General features: G+C 47.6%; 1 protein-coding gene across 2 annotated transcripts in view; it reads right to left on the bottom strand.

Annotated features, from left to right (window-relative positions):
- Positions 1-901: 901 nt before the first annotated feature.
- NCK2 (NCK adaptor protein 2) overlaps positions 902-23,110 on the bottom strand; it is a 242,094-nt gene continuing 219,885 nt past the window's right edge. For both annotated transcript variants that reach the window (XM_085622617.1, XM_085622616.1), the window contains one exon: positions 902-3,366. In XM_085622617.1, the coding sequence (XP_085478743.1) occupies positions 3,172-3,366 (195 nt within the window). In that variant the 3' untranslated portion in view covers positions 902-3,171. The remainder of the gene's footprint in view (positions 3,367-23,110) is intronic.

Raw genomic sequence — 23,110 nt, 5'->3', positions numbered from 1 at the left:
ATGCAGTCACTCAAAGTGAAAGGATACGATAGCTGGAGTGGACTGGTCTGTTGATCAATACTTTTTGCTGGGGTAGGAGGGAGTTTAATATGAGTGACATGCCAACAGGCCAATGGTGAAAGAATGCTGAGTGGGAACCCCTATACATGTATGAATTTTCTGTATGAAATTGGTTTGGAAAACATAAGGGTGGCAAAAAAGATCTTAAGTGATCTTTATGCCAGACCTAAAAAATTATATTCCCAACATCAGTAGAGAGGGCAAAAAGTCCAAAGACCTAATCAATCAGACTATATTTCTAGAGCGCAGATTATCACCCAGGTGGGTATCCAGGCGCTATACAGACTAAAATCCACTTCTCTAAGACTCATGAGCAGCAAAGAAAGGGGAGCCTTTGGCTCGGGCCTTTAACGCTGGAGCTGGCCTTTAATGGCCGGTAGAGCCCACTAGGTTGGGCACTAAGACTATAATATATGTTTTTTTATATTCTTTGTTATCTACTTTCACTTTTTATTTCAATAACTGCAATTGCCCAGATGACTGAATCACAAATATAATACTATGGTACAAATTCTTGCAGATCATCCCACTCCTAAATGACCCCCAATATAAGACTATGACACTTACAAATACATGTATTATAAAAAGAAAATGTATGAGCACCGGGCATGAAAATAACTGGAGACAGTATCTGCCTACTGCGCTACAATTAGCACACCCTTAGAGCAGAGCACTTTAATAGCAAATGGAGGAAAAATACCAACTACTTGAACAATATTCAAAAGTATTTCAAATTAAGTAAATGGCTTGTTTCAACACTTCTTGGGCGAAACACCACTCCTTTTGTCATGTGTGCTTTTTTCATGTGAATATATGATTAAGAGGCAAATTATAATCTTCATTTAATTCTGCATCTCTACATCCTTTATTTGCTCATCAGGAAGATATTTTCACAACTCACAAACTGTTCATACAAGCTCTGTGACAATATTTTAACTTACATGTTTACAAGGATCTCCTTTTCAGAGAAAGGTAATGTACTCAATAGGAAAACGCTCTGTAACCAAGGGTTGTGGTTAACCTTTCCCCAAATCAATACAGTCCCCTTCATCAGAACATTGCTGTGAAATACATAACCATTAAAATACTGATTTTGTTGAATGTCAATGAAAAATAAATACTTTAAAGTGTTAACGTTTTAGAACAAGAAAGAATTTTGGTAAACAATGTATTGCACTTACCAGTAGCTTTAGCGTGATACAACATGAGCCGGCAGCAAAGATAGCTAGTAACAACCTAGTTGCTTTTTACTTGCTACTGGAATTTTATTTTTAAACATTGAAGAGGGCTGCAAAACACATCATGGGAATTGCATTGGATGGCTGGCATGTTGTCCTCTAATAAAAGGGTAAATAGTGTTCATAATTATTAGACATAGGCCTTTGCCAGATCAGGAGTCCTGTAACTGAAACAACTAAGAGAAAAAAAAAGACTTTCTTGCTCCAACTGCAATTTTAGATAACTGAAGTAAGACAACAGAGTTCCTGCTCATGCTGCTTAACTGGATATGCGGCTTCATCTAACTTTACAAAGTAATAGAAATAAAAGTGTTGTCATTACCCCATGACCACTATTTTAGAATGATCAAAAATGAGAAACCAGTACAGAACAATTACTATGAGGAAAGCAAAACCGAAAAACAGAGCTGTTTCAATTATAAAAACACTCAACAGATTCTGCTCATATTGGGTGCAATATTTATAACTGTATTAGCATCAAAACCTCAAAAATTATTTATGGATGGACACTGGAAACTGACATACACATCAGTCTGTGGACAAAATGTTTTGTATAAACAGTATAAAACGTGGCTACATTTCAAAAGAAGTACTAACACGAGCTATTAAGATGTACTTGTTCTAGTACAGAAAGGCCTTCAAATGGTTACCTGGAAACCCCTTTCAGTCATTTCTCTTCAAATGTACTCATTTACATTATTCATCATCACATTAGCTGTAAAATATTACCCTGACAGTAGTGACAGCTCTTATCGGACAGACGGGTCCTGGCCTTTATTCTCAATGTGGCCATTACCTGATTTACTTGAACAAAAAAATACTTGTTCCTTATCACAAGCCTGTCACCCCAAACAGGAAATCTACAATACATTATAAAAAAAAATTAAATAGGGAGAGGAATGCAAATCCTTCCATAAATAAACATTGTGCTGTGCAATACGCTAGTCATTTACTTTTTGAATTAGATTTTTCTGACTGAAGCAAATACAAAGGTGTGGACACATGCCCCTTGTATCACTCTACTTGGTCTCCACTTAGCTTGAGTCAGATATTTAATACTCAACTGTTCACTTCAAAACCAGCAAAGATTAGATCAAATTACATGGTGAATGTGCATTTCCTTTTTTTGAATCAAGATGGATGCCTTATATTCAACAATTCTTTCTTCAAAAAAAATAAATCTGATCTAATGATAAACCTGTTTGCGGTCATTAAATATGAATTCTGCTAGATTCTACTTTTCTTTAGCTATAATCATACCTGAATAGTGTTAGAAGTCCTAATACATGATCGTAATTGGTGTACTCTTCACAAATCGACAGAGACAATGCCACAGCAGAGTACAACGCAGAGTGCTTCTAAATTCTAGGAACTTTGGTAAAATACATTTGTACTTGGTAAGCGACAAAGTTACAGAACTCACAAATCTCAGGACTACCATATTTCACTTGATCAGCTATAGATTCAATACACTCAAATTGTGCCCAATAGTAGAAATCTAAATTAAAAATCTGTTTGCACGTGCATTCTGAGACTATTAATACTGTTTAGAATTGAACCCTCCAGCGATGTACTTTTCGATTCCACTGTTGATTTATATGTAAACCTGCAGCAAGGTGTGGGCTTCATTCACAGGCATAAAAGCGGTTCAGGTCGTGTTGCCTCAGGCGAGTTCCTCAACAGGGCACAGCTGAACAACAAACAAAAGCTGAGAAAACTGAAAATAATGGACAAGAATAATGCACAGAACAAGTGTTGCGTAAAAAGAGTCAACAGTTCTAGAATGTTGTCATATTGAAGATAGCGCTGCTCTATAGAATGAGGTGCTTTATCTGAGGCATGTCGATTTTTGGGGTCCAGTCCATCTTCAATGTCACTGTAGTGCTTTAACAAGGTATAGTTTTTCACCTTGCTCACTGGTGAAGATGGGAGCCTTTTTGTAGTGTTCCACCAATTCATCCATGCTGTTAAATCGCCGCTGACCAATGCAATAGACGCTGTCCATAAACTGCACCTTGAAATGCTTGTTCTTCCCCATCGCCTTCAAAGATACAGAGAAGTCACTGGGCTGTGAAATGGGAAAATGGAACCGCATGGTCATTAGTCAGTAAAAGTGATATGTTAAATACATTTAATTGCATCATACTTTGATGATTACAATCAACGTATCTGAAAATTAAACGATGCAGATAAAACAAACAAATAAAAGTACATTTTACTTGATGTTATAGAAAACCAACAAAAGAATTTGGGGATACTTACGCTCTGAAATTCAAATTTGAAACTGCTATAAAATGTTTTTTGTTTAACATATTTTATTGAGTTTTGTCCTTAGTCCTTCTTTGGATACATTTGATTTCCTTTTACAGAAGCAGCTTATAAACGTACAATGTTAGCTCAAGGAATACAATCACAATGACATTTATAAAGTTGCCTTTGTCGGAGTATAAGAAGACATTATCACAGTCTGTATCCTATAATTGCATCTTCATTTGCAACATATTCAATTAACTCTAATTATTATGCCATGTTTTTGATATAACTAACATTTATAAAACAATCAAAGATAGCCCCCCCCCCCAATCCCAAGAAATATGTCTCCTTATATATGAATCCAAGGTATATCTACCTGCGGTTAGGATTTATCTTCTTATTAAGGGCTATCTTGTATAGCACACAAACATATTGTAGGTAGCTATGAGCTCTATACATATTCCCACTATACAACCAGTGCAGGGCTCCATGATATCCAGCCACTAATTTACAATTGACAGAACTAGGTTAGTCAGCGTGGAAGGCGCTCTGGTCACATCATCAGTTTGTTTGTCCCAATCCCATGCCTTGAAGGCCTCTAGCTGTATATCCCAGGACATAGTACACTCAATTGATCGATAGATAATGGATCATGAGAAACTAGCCTAAGTCAACAGACTGTGGGTTCACCAAATTGGTGAGCCTCAACAATTTAGAAAAGAAAAATGCTTTTCTAGAGTCCCCTCACTCACCCAGGGTTGCCACTAGGTGACATGCTTCATCATTGGGGCCATCCCAAGCATCTACTGTTTGGGGAGTGCTACAACTTGCGAGATTTACGTAGGAGCACTTTTTGTGTGAAACTATGTGTTGTGCAGTGTTGGGGGAGTGGTGTTTGTGTTAGTTAAAAATAACTAGTGAGTTACCAATTTATTCCTACTCCTAGCTGGTAAGATAAAAAGGGGTTAATAACAGGAAAAATAGAACTGTTATGTGGTTATATTGCCTATTATTTCTCAACATGTTTCGAGGTATCCCCTAACCTCTTCTTCAGGACAGCATGGGATCCAGCTCCACGTGTACCACTCCGTGCAGAAACCTAAATTAAGGTGAAAAATTAGACTAATAACGTGCGCCTATTGAGCGCACTTGGTTATATACATACGGTTATTCATGAACGCGTAGTATCTGTATTAGAGAAAAAGAAATGCAGGTTAGAAAAATACATCCTGCCTCAATGGGCAGGTGCTGGTATTCGCGTGTTGGCACACTCATCTTGTCAGTGCCTTTCAAAATAAAATAAGAAAGTGATCTAATGTTATTAAAAAGGAACAGTTAGTAGGGCTTGTTTTCATGTTGTTATCACAGAAATCTCCAGTCTAGAGAAAACTGAACTGGTTACAAAAACACCACCTTTTGAAAAACACCACCTTTTGAAAAACACCACCTTTTGAAAAACACTTATCTTCCTGGACAAGCTTCGTGACAGTAAACACACACTCAACATGTAACGTTGTACAAACATATAGACATATCAACATACTCCTATGGTAGCACTAATATGCCCCATGGTCTGTCTGGGTGGAGGGGCCTGTAGTACCCTAAAAATGAGGAGAGAAAAGTGGAAGAAACACCAATAACGTTAGGATTAGAGTATTTTCTCTCTGCTGGATCTGTTTTAAATAACCACCAAAACGGGTTCCTGTTAGGAGAGAAAACGAGGTAAATATTACTGTTCTCGGCATCCCTCCGTCGGTGTGACCTGTAAGTCCCAGGCTCGACCGCATATAAGCGCGTCTCTGCCTCGGTGCTGTTTTTATATTCTGTAAATTGCCAAGTCATGTTGGCATTTTTGTTAAACGACTAGTGTGTGTATGGTTTGAAAACTCGATTTTGGCACAATGCGCGCGCCATTTGGTTGGGATTTGTAATTCCCAATTTGTAACTATTTGGTTATGAGGCTCACTATGGGTGTGAAAAATATTTCTTAATAATCAAAATACTACTCCATGGAGGGTGTTAACGGCGGTCATCTTGGATTGGGCATGTTTTTGGTAGCCCGTGTCTGGCAAATAAAGGTCGATAATTCATAATTAAGGGTTGTTAATTAGATAAACAAGTATTCTGATCATATTTTGACTGTAGTGAGTGTTTTTCTTGGGGAAAATACATGACAAATAAATTTAACATGATGTATAACATTTACACATACATATAGGAGTGACACATAAGAATCTCTAGTAGTTTTGCACTTCTTTTAGTAAATTCTTAACTTTCTTAGTTATAGTGTCCTCTTTTTTTATATTTTCTAATGGATTGGGCGTGATTCCTATGCTTTTATACCCAGTGTAGCTGGTTTATTACACCACAGTGGATCATGTCAGGATTGTGTATACTTGGATCATCTGAGGAAATGTCCCCAAGGTATACCTTCGTTCAGCCCTCTAATGTCTGTGTGTAGTTTAAAAACCCATCTTGGTTCCTTTTCTAGTAGGTCCTGTGTCAGGTTATCACATGGATTTACATGCTCAAAGACTACCCATTGCATGTCATTAGGGGTATGTTCTGTGCCATTGAAATGCACAGTCATCCTGGTGCTTGCTCTGTGGCACCGGATGTTACTTCGGTGTTCACATATTCTTGTGCTCATTTTTCTTGTGGTCATCCCTACATAGTGTAGGTCGCACACGCATGTGATGAGGTATACCACTCCCATAGTGTTACAGGTAGTGAATTGCCACAAGTCCCATATTTTGCCTGTGTTGAAGGACACTCTTTTGGTGGTGGTAGTGAGGTGACAGACACTACAATTGCCACACGGATGGTGGCCGGTTGGTAATGTAATTAATACCTGTTGGTTGGTTTTGGTTTGTGGTTGTGGACGAGTGTGTACTAATAGGTCTAATAGGTCTTTCAGATTTTTTGCCCTTTTATGTGAGAACATTGGTGTCGGTATGTTTAGAGTTCCACTGTTTAGGATCCGCCAATGTTTTTTCACTAGTTTTGAGACGTTGTCTGAAGCTATGTTGAAAGTTGTTATGCATATTGGTCTTTTATCTTTCTCGTTCTCATTCCTTTCATAGGTTTCAAGCAGGGCATCTCTATGATTGTTTCTTGCTCTTTTCTTTGCCTCTGCAATGGTCTTGGGAGGGTAGTTTCGCACTCTTCATTTTTCAGTTACCTCCTTTGCTTGTTTGTCATAATCAGATGTTTCTGTACAATTTCTCCTCAATCTGAGAAACTGTCCAAAGGGAAGGTTTTCCTTGAGATGGCGTGGGTGGAAGCTCTCATATAGTAGGAGGCAATTCTTAGCGGTAGGTTTAAAATGTGTTGTTGTTTTTAACTTCCCACCTGATGCAAAGATGTTGAGGTCTAAAAATACTAACTCAGACCTACTTTTGGTGTGGGTAAACTTCAGGAAGGGATCCTGTAGGTTTAGCCATTCAATGAAATTGTTGGCTTCTGTTTCATCGCCATTCCATATTACCAGAATGTCATCAATGTATCTCTTCCATTCTGAAATTTTTCCTCGAAATGGGTTAAGGTCTGAAAGAATCTTTTGTGCTTCAAGGTGATAGACATACAGACCCTCCTCACTCGGCGCAAAGGTGCTCCCCATGCTAGTACCGTGTTGTTGTTGGAAGAGTAGTTCCTCAAATCGAAAGTAGTTTTCTGTCGGTGCCCATTTGCAGCGTTCAAGAACCACATGTTGGGGTGTGTGATAGTGCCATGTTGATCCGTACACGGTTTCTTCTAGGATATCCAATGTTTCTTTATGGGGTAAGTTTGTGTACAAACTTTCCACATCCAGGCTTATCAGGATCTGGCTTGTTGGGTCGAAATGAAGGTCTTATAGTAAGCAAAGAACTGCTTTTGTGTCCTTTAGGTAGGTGTTGGTTGCTTGTATTAATAGACGTAAAAAAGCATCTGCACATTTGGACAGAGGCTCTAAAATTGATCAGATCCCTGACTCAATTGGTCTTCCCGGTGGTTGCTCCAAGGATTTGTGTATTTTAGGGATTGTGTAGAAATAGGGTATTGTTGGTTGTTTATTGATCAAGAAATCCCCTTCCTTCTTGGTTATCCAATCATGGGCGAGGGCTTGTTCCACCATGCTTGTAATCCCGACTCGGAGTCTATCCGTGGGGTCTTCTTTGAGACGTCTGTAATTCCTTTAATCTGATAGTAGTCTTAGGCATTCTCGCCTGTAATGTTCTGTGTCTTGAACAACGATCCCTCCACCTTTATCTGCTGGTTTGATGGTAATGCTTCGGTCATTGGCCAGGGTTCTAATGGCCTCAAGTTCTTGTTTCGATGTGTTATGAAACACTTTCAGGCTTGTTGGATCCATTTCTCCAATTTCTTTCAATACTGCCTTCTCGAAAGCCAGTATTTCTACTGGAAGGTTGGCTGCAGGGGGTGTGAAAGTTGATTTCACACGAAGATCTGTATCGCCTTTTTTTGTTTCAATATTTTCTTTGTCATCAAAAAATATCTTCAGTTTCAATTTCCTGATGAATTCGTTTATTTCACAACTTAGTTGGAATTTATCCAATGTTGGTCTGGGCACGAAACCAAGACCCTTTTCCAAGATTCCTAGTTGTATTGGGGATAGAGGGGAGCTAGATAGATTTACCACTAGACTCGGTTGTTGCTGGTGCTCAATTGCTCCGGTGGCCCCATGCTCCTTGTGTGGCTCCGTGCTGTCTCCAGTGGTTGGGCCCATTGTATCTGTTGTCCTCTTTTCGATTTGCCTCTTGGTTGCCCTCTGCCGTGTCCTAAAAAAGGAATCTGTGGGTATTCTCTTTGTGGGGTAGGCTCCCAGTATGGATATGGTTGTGGTTGGTATTGGGGTGGGCCGTAGAAGTATGGTGGGTTTTGGTACGGGGTTGGTGTGGTGGCCATCCATAGTTTCCTTGGCCTCCCCTGTTTCTCATCTTTCCTCTAAACTTGCGGCATCCCTTTGGGTTATTTCGTTCCCCAGAGCTGTTGTCAGAGCTGTTTGAGCTAGTGTCTGACCCATCTGTGTCCGTGTTAAATCCTGGGTTCCTTCCTGTTAGTTGGTAGCCATCCCTAGTATAGAGGTATGCTTTGTCATGGATAAAGCTCTTGCCGTCTTTTTTAAATTTCTGGTATTTATTTTCTTTGAGTGTCATTTCGAACTCTGTCATGGTTTTGGTGAGCTCGTCCAGCATTCTTTTTAATTCTGCTGGTGTTTGATAGGTTTTTAGTTTGATCTCTAAAGTGTGTATTTCATCTTTCATTGTATTCGAGAGGCGTGTCGCGGTTTTAATGATCAACACAAGCCAGTGTCTTGTGCAATGCCATGAAATAAGCGACCAGTCCTTCTTGAAAGCTTTATCTTGTTGGAAGATAAATGGCTCATTTCGCACAATTAATCCCCTTGGGGCTGCATTTATTCTGAGGTATTCTGTCATCATGATACCATGAATGATTGTTTTAATTTGATTCCTCTTGAGATCTGTTAGTTCGCCCCAACATTGTGCAGCTTCATTGTTGTCCTTGTTGGGTGTATCAACTAATGGGGTCATCGAGGAGATAAATTGTTGAGGCTCACCAATTTGGTAAACCCACTGTCTGTTGACTTAGGCTAGTTTCTCATGATCCATTATCTATGGATCAATTGAGTGTACTTTAATGATATAGGAGGATGAACCTAGCCTGAACCTCCTTCTCCCTCTTATTCTGACAAATATCCCAGGACATAGCTATGGGCATCTTACAAAGCCCTTGTTTTTCCTCTCTCCAGATTGCCCCACTTTCGGCCAGGCCCCAATGTTCGACGACTTCTCTCCATATAGCAATCGTCGGCAGCCTCGCCGCTTTCAAACACCTGGTTATCAGTATCTTTGTGTCTTAATGCCAGGTCTGCAAAGCGTGCCTGCACTTTGTATCACTTTGGATGTGGGTAGATCCCCAGTAAACAGCTTCTTGCTGTGTGCCATGTTTGACCACCCACCACATCTTCCAGTATCTTCTATTTGCACCCAATAAGAAGCTAGTGTGGGACAAGCCCATAGCATATGGACTAAATTTGCATCTGTCTCCATGCACCGAGGCCAGTTCGATACTTTTACAGGAAGCATCTTGTGTAGCTGGTGCGATGTAATGTATGCTCGTTGTGTAATCATATATTGAATAAATCTGAAGAGTGCATTGCGCAAGACCACTTTAGGGTAAGCTAGAAGGGACACACATTCCCTATCCGTCATTTCCTCTTCTAAATCCGTGTCCCACTTAATACGTAGGGCAGCAAGGGGTGAAGGAATTGTCGCTCTTCTACTTGTGTACAGACACTTTGTTAGGTGTCTACCAGTCCCCATTAAATGTAACATATGCACTACGTTATGTGTTGAAGTTTCCTTCCCATCCGGGGCCAGGTTTTCTTGACATAATGGGTCACACCAGCATGCAATATAACTAAAGTGTTGGGCAGGCCTTGGGTATGTATGAAGTCCGTACGTGACAGCAGAGTGGCCTCATTGAATAGTGCCCCCACTGTAGTGGCCTCCTTTTTCTCCCACAGCGCCAGCTGGTTACGAGTCATGGTTCCCATTGATATGGGTAGTCCCAGTATTGGAATATATTGGAGTACTGGTGCAGTGTATTTCAATGCTGGTTTCCCATACCGCAGGGCTACCTGCAATAATGGTGACCGGGCACATCCAATTAGGCGCGTATTATAGAATAAGGAGTGCAACCTCCCTTGGGCAATCAATCTGGACGTAAAGGCGATCTCATGAAGGTTTCGGCCAGCCAGCCAGTACGAGAGCCACTGTAATGGGCTCACTGTACAGTAAGCTCTAAAATCTGGGGCTTCCATTCCCCAGGCACTGGTTGGAAGTTGTAGTTTCTTCAGAACAATCCTACATCTCCCAGTACCCCATATTAATTCTGTCAGTATTGAGTCTAGCAACTTGCATATCTTCGAAGGGATTATTATTGGGAGCGTAGTGAAATAATATAACACCTGTGGTAACATAACAATTTTCGCTATTGCTAAGCGGCCTGCAACAGAAAGTGGGAGAGTAATCCAGAATGCTGTTTGGGACCGCAGTGAGGCAATCGTGCTCTGTACATTTCCATCCAACGTGTCTTGTTGAGTTCTGTATATCCTTACCCCCAAAACTGTGAAAGTGGTTTGGGCTACTATTGTGTCAGCTCTTCTGAAGTGAATCACGTGGGGTAAACTAACCTCCCTAAAAGGGAATGCCATAGATTTATAAAAATGTATGAACAATCCAGACAGTGCACAAATTTGATAAATAGTGGCACAATAGAGTGAAATTCACAGTGCAAATCTCTAAAATACAATATAATGTCATCTGCATATAATGATATTGCATGGACCATCTGTCCAACTGGTATGCCCCAATACCCTGCTGACATGTGTAGTTTCTGAGCCAATGGTTCTAATGCTAATATAAGAAGCATGGGAGAAAGCGGGCAACCTTGCCTGGTGACCCTTTGAATTTTGAATTTGTTAGAAATGTATGCACCTGTTCTCGCTCGAGCTGTCGGAGCAGTGTACAGAAGTTTGCCCCAGTTTAGATATTCCACAGGGACTTCGAACCTGCTTAATACCGCCAGCATATATTCCCAGTTTAGCATATCAGAAGCTTGTCGAAGGTCCTGGGATAATCAGCCTGCGTTCAGGAGGTGCTCCGGGAGGGCCCACATCACTTGGTATAGCCTACGCACATTATGGGTTGTACTCCTATGTGGGACAAACCCACATTGATCTATGTGCATTAGTTTATTAAGATATGGGAGCAGACGGGTCGCTAATACCTTGCTTAGTATTTTATATTCAGTATTCTAGAGCGATAGGGGCCTATACGCCGAGATGTCGGTATGATCTCTACCAGGTTTAACTGCTATACAATGTTAACTCTAACATCAAATGATGACTTCACAAACGCATTTACAGCAGTGGCTACTAACTTTAGCACAGGAGGTATTCAGTTCTCAGCTACTAATATCTGCTTATTTGAAAAACACTGTATAAACTGCATAAATAGGATGCCAAACATTGCAGTTTTACTTGGTTTAAGGCTTTTAATATATGACAACATATTGCCCCAGGCCACTTTGAAAAGATGCACAATATAATGCAGTTGACACTCAAAAGTTGGCCATCAAGAAAAAGAAAACCATTCGCAGAACCTCTAGACATTGTTATAAGTGTAGCCAAAGTCAATAGGTCTGCCTTGTAACTGAAACTGCAAATCAGACTGCTGGCTTTTGTACTTTACGTCATGAATAGACGGTACTGGAGTCAAATTAGGGTGATCAACCGCCCGTTAATTTCATGGCCGAGTGTAATTTGGACCTCACGTCCGTTGTCCATGAGGATCCCTTGTACGGACGCCTTTTGTCCGTAATGTTGGGCCTTGCAGGGAACAGTGCTGTTCCCCTGTGAGAGGCCATGGGACAGATGTACGACTCTTTTTTGCGGCCACAAACGGGAGAACCTCCCGTTTGCGGCCGCAAAAAAGGGTAATAGCATGAACAAATGCTATTTTGCGACTCTCGCCTTTAGGAAGGGGCGTCCCTTCCTAATAGCGAGTCAATATGCTATGAACTAGTGTTTTGCGACCGCAAAGCACTCGCAGTTTACCACCTACTTCAAGTAGGTGGTAAACCACTGGCAACGGGGAGGGGTCCCCAGGGGACCCATTCTCCTTTGTGAGTATGCTGGAAAATATTTTTTAAGAGCAGGCAGTGGTCCCAGAGACCACCGATTGCCCTTTGAAAAAAAAAAACTGAAGAGTTTCATTTTTCTTTTTTAAATGCACCCCGTTTTCCTTTAAGGAATAGCTCCCACTTGTAGGTGAGACCTATTGGCTTTATTAATGCTCGTTAGCAAATGCCAGGATCTCGAGTGAAACAAGGTACTAAAAAAGATTAATCTATTTCGCCGTGGATCACACATGGTGTCGGGTAAGACCATGGCACGGGTGCATACTAATCCTTACCTGATAAGGATCCAAAGAGCTCAGCTCAGAGAAGGGAGAGATGCCGATCCCCGGAAGAAACCTGATGAGCTGCAGGACTACGTAGAGCAGCAAAAGGGGAGGTGTTGCGCTGTGCCATGCAGAGCACGGCGCTCAGCACTGCTCCTTAAATGTAAAACCTTAAAGCTGCGCATTTTAGAAATAAATAAAGGCGCTTGTAAAATATTAAACCAGTAATAGAGGTTTAACAAGCATTTACAATGCAATGGTCTCGGCATTGTTATAGTTAGAGCTATTGGCATTGCTCATGACATTATTTTTGTTTATGTTTTTGTTTTTAACACATTTAAAGAAACAGCATTGTTATTTACAATGTCAATAGCTTAATCTCTCTCAAATGCGAGACCTATTGCATTTGCACCCACACACAGAGCCACACACATATAGCCACCCACACATAGCCACCTACACAGAGCTATTCACATAGAGCAACCCACACAAATAGAGCCACCTACACACAGTTACCCACACAGAGACAGATCCACCCACGCATAGAGCCACCTACAAAAAAAGCCACCCACACAGAGGCACACACATATACACATAGAGCCTCCCCCCCACACACAGAGCCACCCACACACACACAGAGCCCCACACACAAAGCCACACACACAGAGCCACATACACACACATACACATACTTCAAAAGATATTTCTACAGCATCACAATAGGTTCTACTGATACAAGATAACAAAGTGCCAGTAATGTTATCGGGATCGGGCTCTGAAGCCTAAATCAAAGAGTTATATTATATGATCAGGCTATAAAACGTAAAATCCCATGGCCACCTCTTTCAAAACGAAGTCAGACACATTTGAACAGGCTTCCACGCGCACTTTAGAAATAATGGATCACAAAATGCAACGGAGTCTGCTCCTCGGTTGTTGTTCAATCAATCAATCAATCAGTGACACTTGTAAAGCGCGCTACATACCCGTAGGGTCTCAAGGCGCTGGGGGGGGGGGGGGGGAGGGGGGGGGCCGCTACTGCTCGAACAGCCAGGTCTTCAGCTTCTTCCTGAAGGAGAGGTGGTCTTGGGTCAGGCGCAGGTCGGTCGGGAGGGAGTTCCAGGTCTTGGCGGCCAGGTAGGAGAAGGACCTTCCTCCTGTAGTCGCTCTTCGGATGCGGGGGACGGCGGCGAGGGCGTGGTTGGCTGATCGGAGGTGGCGTTTGGGAGCATAGAAGTTGACTCGGCTGTTGAGGTAGCTCGGGCCTTGGTCGTGTAGGGCTTTGTGTGCGTGGGTGAGGAGGCGGAAGGTGATTCTTTTGTTGACGGGGAGCCAGTGAAGGTCTCTCAGATGTCCGGAGATGTGGCTGGTTCGTGGGATGTCGAGGATGAGTCTGGCTGAGGCGTTCTGGATCCGCTGGAGTCTCTTCTGGAGCTTGGCGGTGGTACCGGCGTAGAGGGCGTTGCCGTAGTCCAGTCGGCTGGTGACGAGGGCCTGGGTGACGGTCTTCCTGGTCTCGGTGGGGATCCACCAGAAGATCTTCCGTAGCATGCGTAGGATGTTGAAGCACGCCGAGGAGACGTTGTTGACTTGCCTGGTCATGGAGAGGGAGGAGTCCAGGAGGAAGCCCAGGTTGCGTGCATGGTCTGTCGGTTTGGGTGCGGTGCCCAGGGCGGGAGGCCACCAGGAGTCGTCCCAGGCGGAGGGTGAGGAGCCCAGGATGAGGACCTCCGTCTTGTCCCGAGTTCAGTTTCAGGCGGCTGGTCGTCATCCACTCGGCTACCTCTTTCATCCCTTCGTGCAGGTTGGATCTGGCGGCGGCGGGGTCGTTGGTCAGGGAGAGGATCAGTTGGGTGTCGTCGGCGTAGGAGATTATGCTGAGGTTGTGTTTGCGTACGATGGCCGCGAGGGGGCTCATGTAGACGTTGAAGAGGGTGGGGCTCAGAGATGATCCTTGAGGGACGCCGCAGGTGACTTCGGAGGCCTCTGACTTGTACGGTGGTAGGCGGACTCTCTGTGTTCTTCCGTCGAGGAAGGAGATGATCCAGTCCAGCGCCTTGTCCTGGATTCCGATGTTGCTGAGGCGCCGTACTAGGGTGCGGTGGCAGACCGTGTCGAATGCCGCAGAGAGGTCTAGGAGGATGAGGGCCGCTGTTTCTCCATTGTCCATCAGGGCTCGGATGTCATCGGTGGCGGCGATGAGGGCGGTCTCGGTGCTGTGATTGGCTCGGAAGCCGGACTGTGAGGGGTCGAGGGATCCGTTCGTCTCGAGGAAGGCGGCCATCTGCTTGTTGACGGTCTTCTCGATGACTTTGGCTGGAAACGGGAGGAGCGAGATGGGGCGGTAATTCTTGAGGTCGGTGGGGTCCGCTGTAGGTTTCTTTAGTAGGGCGCTGAGTTCGGCGTGCTTCCAGCTCTCAGGGAAGATGGTGGTGTCGAAGGAAGTGTTGATGATGTCTCGCAGGTGGGGTGCGATGACAGCGTCGGCCTTGTTGAAGACGTGGTGAGGGCAGGGGTCGGTCGGTGATCCGGAGTGGATGGAGTTCATCGTGCGGATGGTGTCTTCGGTGCTGATCGGGGTCCAGGCGTGGAGGGTGGTGGTGGGGGGTGGTTGTTCGGTCATGGTGTGCGTTGGTTGGTTGTTGAAGCTGTTATGTATGTCCGCGATCTTGTTGTGGAAGTATGAAGCGAGGGAGTTGCAGAGGTCTTGCGATGGGGTGATGTCGTTGTTTCCTTCCTTTGTTGAGATGTGAGAATACCACCCCCCCACCCACACATTTCCTCCTCCGTACATGAAGTGTGTATGCACTGTACAAAGATGCATGCAGTGGAAGGTCACTCGAGCGCACTGGAGACTCTTTTTGCTCAAACAAGAGTCCAGCTTTAAAATATTTCACCTAAAGGACAATCAGCAATCCTTTTCGTCTGAGTTGTGACCTGTCCGGATGCAGATGCCTAAAGTCAAAGGTATTTGGGCACATCTTTTCCTTTACCTACTCATATTCACCGAGACCAGAATTTATCTGAAACGATACCTCCCTCTTTGCTGAAAGCAATTGACCTTTAATTCCTTTGGTGATCCACAAATGGCAGACAATTGTTATAGTAAATGAAGAAAATGAAAATGAATACAGCCCACTCATGTCAATGAAAGCATTATTAGTGTATAGATGGACATTTTAAAGGAGAAACACAGGCCTAAGCTAGTAGAACAGAAAACGATAATAGAGTCCGGACCAGAGGGGGAGGGCAGTAGACATGAGCATCGCGAGAACAGAGAAATTTAATTGGACATAGCAGAAATCTCAAGTTACATATCCGTATTGCGAGTAACATATCTGAGAAAATATGTAGATAGAGTAGCAAAGAGGCAAAGGCTAGGTGGGAGATCAGGCCTTGTAGAGCAGTAGGCATGTGGGGAGTAGAGCATTGCTAGGCTTTAAAGAGACAAGCCATGGACAACCAATAGTACAAGCAGTGGTGAGGAAGCGCAACAAACGTGAACGAGTCACATTCCATAAACGTGTTATCTGTTTTTGCAGGCAGTATCACTTTTTGATATGTGTTTAAGCAAATGCTTTATCAAATATGCAAACGTAGGGGGGCGTGGCTAGCAGCCAAGCAAGATGGCCGCAGCCTGACGGAGCTCCGAGGGTGAGGCCGACTCCCCTGCCATCCGTGCACTGATCCGCTTACTTACCTGTCCCTAACTGCGCTAGGCTGGTAGCCTACAAGAAGCGACGCCGTCTGAGCCACCTCTGGGGCTCCTACGTGCTCGGGAGCCTGATCGGCATCGATCCGCTAGTTGCGGCCTGCGCCGCCGGCCGCGACCGGGGCCTGGATTTAGCTGGAGGCCGGCCGCGGTGTGAGGGAGCCTGGGACTGCGGCTGTTCCCGGAGACGACCGGAGCGACTGGCGGAGGCGGCGCTGGGGCGGACCGAGATCGCCCGCGCCCTGCGGCCAGGTGGAAGCGCCCCGCACTGGGGGCAGTGCGTAGCGGCCCCTGCGGGGGGAGTATCATCCCTGTGATCCAGCGGGGGGGGCTCGCCCTGCGGGGCTGTGTCCGGCGCTGTGGTCCCCGGGGGTGTCGCCCCGTCGCCTGATGTGCAACTGCCCAGCGCGACCCCGTGGAAGGCGTAAGTGGAGGCCTGCAGGGGAACGCTGCGAAGTGGCCTCCAAGCTGCTGCTGTGAGCCGGGGACTGTGGCTGCTCCTGGAGACGACCGAGGTGTGTCGCCGGACTGAAGGAGGCGGCGCTGGGGCAGACCGGGATCGTCCGCGCCCTGAGGCCAGGTGGGTGCGCCCCGCACTGGGGGCAGTCTGCAGCGGCCCCTACAGGGGGAGTATCGTCGCCGTGATCCGGGAGAGGGGAGCTCGCCTTGCGGGGCTGAGGCCGGCGCTGTGGTCCCCGGGGGTGTTGCCCCGTCGTCTGCTGTGCAGCTGCCCCAGCGCGACCCCGTGTAAAGCGTGCGTGGGGGCCTGAAGAGGAGGGCTGCGGAGTGGCCTCCAGGTTGCTGTGGTGTGCCGGTGGCCGTCCTGATAGTTGAAGGCTTGATTGCCGCTCCCGAGCTGTGTGGTGACCTTGCCCCCCCGGCCGGCTTGGTGAAGAGAGGAGACGACCCGGGACGGCTCCCGCCGGCCCCGAGATGTCCGGGAAGGGGAATCGCACGCACCAGCAGAGTAAGCTGGACAAGTTTGCCTACAATAAAGACGCGGCCGCGGGGGCCGGGAAGACGGACGGGGCTGCTGCAGAGGCTGGAGCGCCTAAAGTGACGCTGGAGGACATAATGCTAGCCCTTAACAAAGTGCAGACCACGGTGGGGTCCATCTCCACGGATGTGTCCTTGCTCAGAGCGGACCTCCAAAAAATGTCGTCCAGGGTCACGGACGTGGAACGCACCACGGCAGCTTTAACGAGCGACACTACCCTCCTGCTCCAAAGGGTGTCCCAGTTGGAGGCTGAAACCAAACAAATGGCGGCGAAGATGGACGATCAGGAAGGGCGCTCCCGGCGCAATAACGTCCGAATTACGGGTATTCCCGAGAGTGAAGGGAAATCCGCCATGGATTTGTACGTAGAGGATTTGATAAAAACCAGACTGCAGCCTCGGGGTCTCTCGTCGTTCTTCTCGGTGGAGCGCGCCCACAGAGTACCTGGGGGTAAGCCCAAGGTTGGGGCGCCCCCCCCGACCGGTGCTGGCCCGCATATTCAACTTTCGTGACCGGGATGCCGTTACGGATTCAGAACTCGACGGTGTCGTTCTTCCCGGACTTCACGGCGGCGGTGGCGGCGCGGCGGAGAAGCTTCCTGGAGGTCAAGAGGACGCTGAGAGCCCGCGAGCTGCCCTATTCCATGGTCTTTCCGGCGCGCCTACGGGTGGTGGCGGAGGGCAAGACCCTGTTCTTCGAGACGCCGGAGGAGGCGCACGACTGGCTCGAGGCCTGGAGGCCGGCGGGCGGCCCTGGGAGATCGGACAGGCGGAGGCGGCGCACAGAGGGGACGGCGGACACCGGCGACCTGGATCCGGGAGGGGAGACATCGGACCAACCCTAGGAGGCAGCGAGGCTCCGTGCTGGATGCTCTTTACTGCTTTCCGAGGTGCCTAGAACTGGAGGCCTTATGGGAATAGACGGCGCCTGCTCAACTATACTTCAAGGGGTGGACAGTTGAACTTTGTCCAAGGGGAAGTATTTGGTCTTCCTCGGACCGCCCGCTCCACTACACGCAAGTACTGTTCTGGGACTTGGGATCTGAGCACTCTGCTGAGTTGGGGTGGCGGGCAGTTTGGAGTCCGTATGGCAGGGAGGCAGGGAGGGGGTGGGGGGGGTAAGGGATTGTTCGAAAGTTTTGTTCTACAGTTCTTGTTTATAATGTCGCATATGTTTCAACACACAGTACACACACCATGCAATGCAGGCACGGTCTGTGCCGATCCGTTCATAGCATCAGCCCTGCGCTGCTCCAACCGCGGGAATGGCTGACACAACGCTAGGGCAGTCCACTGGGGTCCCCCTCACTCCGGCGCAGCCTCTCTCCCTACTTACGTGGAACGTGCGTGGCTTAGGCGATAAGATTAAGAGGGGTTTGGTCCTCCAGAGTCTCAAGAGATGCTCCCCTGCGGTGGTCCTGTTGCAGGAGACCCACCTAATGGGCACTGCTAGTAAAGCGATGGATAGATGGGGGTACAAGATGGTGATACACTCTGACTTCTCCTCCGGTTCCCGTGGGGTGGGTATACTGGTAAGGAAACAATCCCCATTAATCATACAAGGCACTCGGGCTGATGGATCGGGGAGGTTTGCAGCGCTGCATGCCCAATGGGAGGGACGCCCCTGAATATTGTTTCGGTTTACATTCCTCCTGCCCTGCATGCTGCGGCCCTTCCCGCGCTGAGCAGCTTCTTGCTTGATCTACCGGAGGGAGAGCTCATTGTGGGCGGTGACTTTAACGCGGTGGTGGACGGTCTGCTTGACCGCCACCCGGAGCGGGCTGGTGGAGGGGGAATGTCTCGCCTCAGGAGTTTCTTCGTGGCACTCGGACTGACAGATATATGGAGGCTTCACCACCCAACACAACACCAGTACACGTACTACTCGGGGGTGCATAAGAGTTTGACCAGAATAGACTACTTCCTGGGTTCGCAGGGCAGTCTCCAGTATGTAGACAGCGTGGAAATCAGGCCCAGGGGCATATCGGACCACTCACCGATACTTCTACAATACACGCACTACCACCTGACTAGACGCCGTATCCCCCCCTTGCACCCGTGTTATCTCCAGGTTCCCGACATCTGCAAAACACTCGGGAAGGCTACTAGTCTCTATTTCCAAGAAAACACCTCGTCGGTAGACTCTCCGGCTGTCCTCTGGGAGGCGTACAAAACGGTCCTGAGAGGACACGCGGTCGCCTCCATTGCGGCGCACCGGCGCGAGCGACATCTTGAGCTACAGTCGCTAGAATCAGATCTTACCGCGGCAGAGGCACGCCAAGCCGCACACCCATCGCCTGCGACCTCCCGGGGATTGCAGGTGAAATATAAGGAGCACCTGGCGGACTGCACCAGGCGACGGTTAGAGGCCACGCGACACAGAATCTACGATGTCGGGGACAAGACAGGGAAGCTGTTGGCATGGTTGGATAAAAGGGAGGGTGGTTCCAGGTGGATAGCGCAGCTCGATTCGGGGGAGGGTCAGATAGCAACTGACCCGCGTGATATAGTGAACACCCTGGCGGGTCACTTCGCTGCGGTCTACTCCTCCGCTTCCTCCATGTCAGAGGAGGAGGCGCTGTCGTATGTTCGAGATCTGGATATGCCCAGGTTAGCCCCTACCGCGATGACGGCCCTAGAAGCCGATCTTACGGTAGACGAAATACAGGCTGCGGTGGGAGCGCTTCAGTCGGGTAAGGCGACAGGTCCCAACGGCATCCCGGTTGAGCTGTATAAGAGGCTGATAGGGACGCTTGCTCCTCACCTGCTCAATATGTTTTCCGATAGTCTGCGACGAAGTGAACTCCCGCCGGATCAGCGCACGGCAACTATTGTGGTCATCCCAAAGCCTGGCAAGCCGGCGGGGGAGTGCACTTCCTACCGCCCCATCTCGCTCCTTAACGCAGAGGCCAAGATTCTGGCCAAGCTGCTGGCGGCTAGGCTGACGCCGCACCTATCCGACATTATACATCCGGACCAGTCTGGCTTTATGCCCGGCAGAAGTACGTCCCATAACCTGCGGCGTCTGCACGGTGTGCTGGCCCGGACGGGTCAGGTGGGTGAGCCGGCGGTGCTTCTGTCTTTGGACGCGCAGATGGCGTTCGACATGGTCGAATGGCCCTTCCTGTTCGCAGTCCTTCGCCATCTGGGATTCGGGCCCAAATTCTGCGCTTGGATTCGTCTCCTGTACACTAAGCCGTTGGCTCATGTTGCGGCCAACGGGCATATGTCCGGCGACTTCCCCCTGTCGCGGGGCACGCGCCAAGGTTGCCCCCTGTCGCCATTATTGTTTGCCCTTGTGTTGGAGCCTCTGGCGGCGTGGATACGCTGGGAACCCTCGATAAGGGGACTCAGGTGGTCAGATGGCTGGGAGGACAGGGTTTCTCTCTACGCAGATGACATCCTGTTGTATTTGGCCTCCCCGCGGTGTTCCATCCTCACGCTGCTCAATATATGCAGGGTCTTTGGCGAGGCGTCGGGGTACACGATAAATTGGTCCAAATCCGTCATGTACGTGCTGTGTGGCCCTCCACCGCAATTGCCGGCGGATTGCCCCCTCAGGGTGGCGGAAGGGTCGTTCAAGTATTTGGGTATACACATCACTGCGGACCCGGTAGTATTCTATCAGAAGAATCTTCAGCCCCCACTGGACCGTCTTCGTCGGGACGTCCGTCACTGGGGGGCGCTGCCGTTGACCCTACTGGGGAGGGCGGCGCTCTTTAAGATGATGTCCCTGCCTCGCTTCATCTACGTGCTGGAAAACACGCCATACCCAGTGCCTCCGGCGTACTTCCGCTCAATTGCGGCACAGGTGACTAGTCTTATGTGGCACAACCGACCGGCGCGTATTGCACAGTCCAAACTTACCCGCGGCTGGTACGACGGGGGGATAGCGCTGCCCGACGTCCAACTTTACTACTGGGCGACGCAGCTAAAGGTCATCAACTATTGGCTCCATGCCCCGCACTCGGATCCGGCGTTTAAAGCGGATAGAGCCATATTGGGCACGAGAGGTATGTTATCGCCCTTGTACGATGGGAGGCTCGGCCCAGACCTCATTGGCCCTCTGAGGCAAACAGTGGCCGTGTGGCACGCGGCCCAGGCCCGGTTGGGGTGGAGAGGAGTTTTGACCCAGCTCACGCCCTTGTGGGATGCGAAACGGCTCGGGAGACTTAGGCATAGCAAGGGCTTTGATAAATGGGATGACATTGGGATCTCCACAGTGGGCGACATGTGGCACAAGGGTGCAGTGATCACCTTTGCGCGCCTACAGCAACAATACGAGCTGGCGCCTTCGGAATGGTTCCGATACACACAAATTAAACACGCGCTACTCGCCGCTTTGGTGCCTGGAGCCACAGTTCCGGAAGCGTCGCCACTGGAGGATAGGCTACTCACAGATTATATGCCCCAGCGGGCAACATCATTCACGTACCGGAAGCTGATAAATAATCTCCCGGACCCTATGGGCACCCTGCGGGAGAGGTGGTCCAGTGATGTCGGGGAATTTGATGACCCAGAATGGAGGGAGGCGCTGGCGTCCCCCCGGGAGGCAGGGATACCTTCCAGGCTTCGATTGGTACAGCTCCGGATTCTGCACAGGTCCTACTACACCAGGTACACGCTCCACAAAATAGGAAGAGCACCCCACCCATTCTGCCTGCGCGGCTGCGGGGAGGAAGGCACCTTCTATCACACCATCTGGGAGTGCCCCAAAATCCAAGAATACTGGAGGCGAGTGATGCGAACGCTGTCCCAGGCAGGGGGTGTGTCGCTTGTACCAGAGCCCAGGCGCTGCCTGCTAAATGTATGGGAGCCTAACGACCTTGGCCGGCAGGCTCAGTGTTGGGCTACAGTGGGAATCGTGCTAGCTAAGCGGAACATAGCGCAGAAGTGGGGGGTGGGAGAGGTGCCGCTGATGTCTGTATGGGGGCGTGACATGGATAGGGCTATGATAGCCGAGCACTCAGTATACATCGGGAGGGGGTGTCCCCAAAAATGGTCTAAAATATGGGGGGCATGGAACACATATCGGGGAGATATATGCGAGCCCCCGCCAACGCTTGATGATGAAACCCTTGATGCGGAATGAGGTGCAGACCTCTATGGTGCACATGTGGGGTGTGACTGCTGGGGATGAGCGCATGTATGGGGGGATTGTTGGGAGGTGGGGGGCTGAGCCGCTTAAGATTTTGTTATATGCTGAAAAACGACTAAATGATCGACAATTGCTGTATTGTACTGTGTTGAAAGAAAATAATAAAAATTGTTTTAAAAAAAAAAATATGCAAACGTAGGACGTACTTACGGCTGCACATGTATAAAAGAAACTGACCACCACATTGCAAGTTAAAGCTCAGATTCTAGTTTTATGGTGCCGACTGACCTTCTGTGCTCTTTATATAAACTTGATGCTAGCTCAGGCCCTCTTCCTGTCATGTTGCAAACATTCATCCTTGTGAGAGGTGGAAAACTTCTTCCATTAAAGCACTTGCAAACTCTTGCCCTAGCCCATATTACACAAAATAACAGATCTGACTCAGATTTATTTTGCCCTCTCTCACTTGCTTTTTTTAACAAAAACAATTTGGCTGTACTTGAAAAATGATAAACTGGATCGTCTAAATTAACCTACTTACAGCTTTCCAGTAGAAGTCTCTCAGATCCAAAAAAACATCAGGAAAAACAATAACAAAAACTTTGTCATGTGGCAATTTGGCCAGAAAAATTAAATAATTTCAATCACTTAAACTCTGCCTATAGATCGGTCCATGATTACACGTACAGTGACCATTTGAGAGCACCCCGTGCAAATTTAATTGTTTATGGACCTTAACAACAGGTGTTACTTTCTACCCAACCCA

This window comes from Triturus cristatus, chromosome 8, assembly GCF_964204655.1.
Source record: "Triturus cristatus chromosome 8, aTriCri1.1, whole genome shotgun sequence".
NCBI classification, from domain to species: domain Eukaryota; kingdom Metazoa; phylum Chordata; class Amphibia; order Caudata; family Salamandridae; genus Triturus; species Triturus cristatus.
This window is presented reverse-complemented; position numbering and strand designations above follow the sequence as displayed.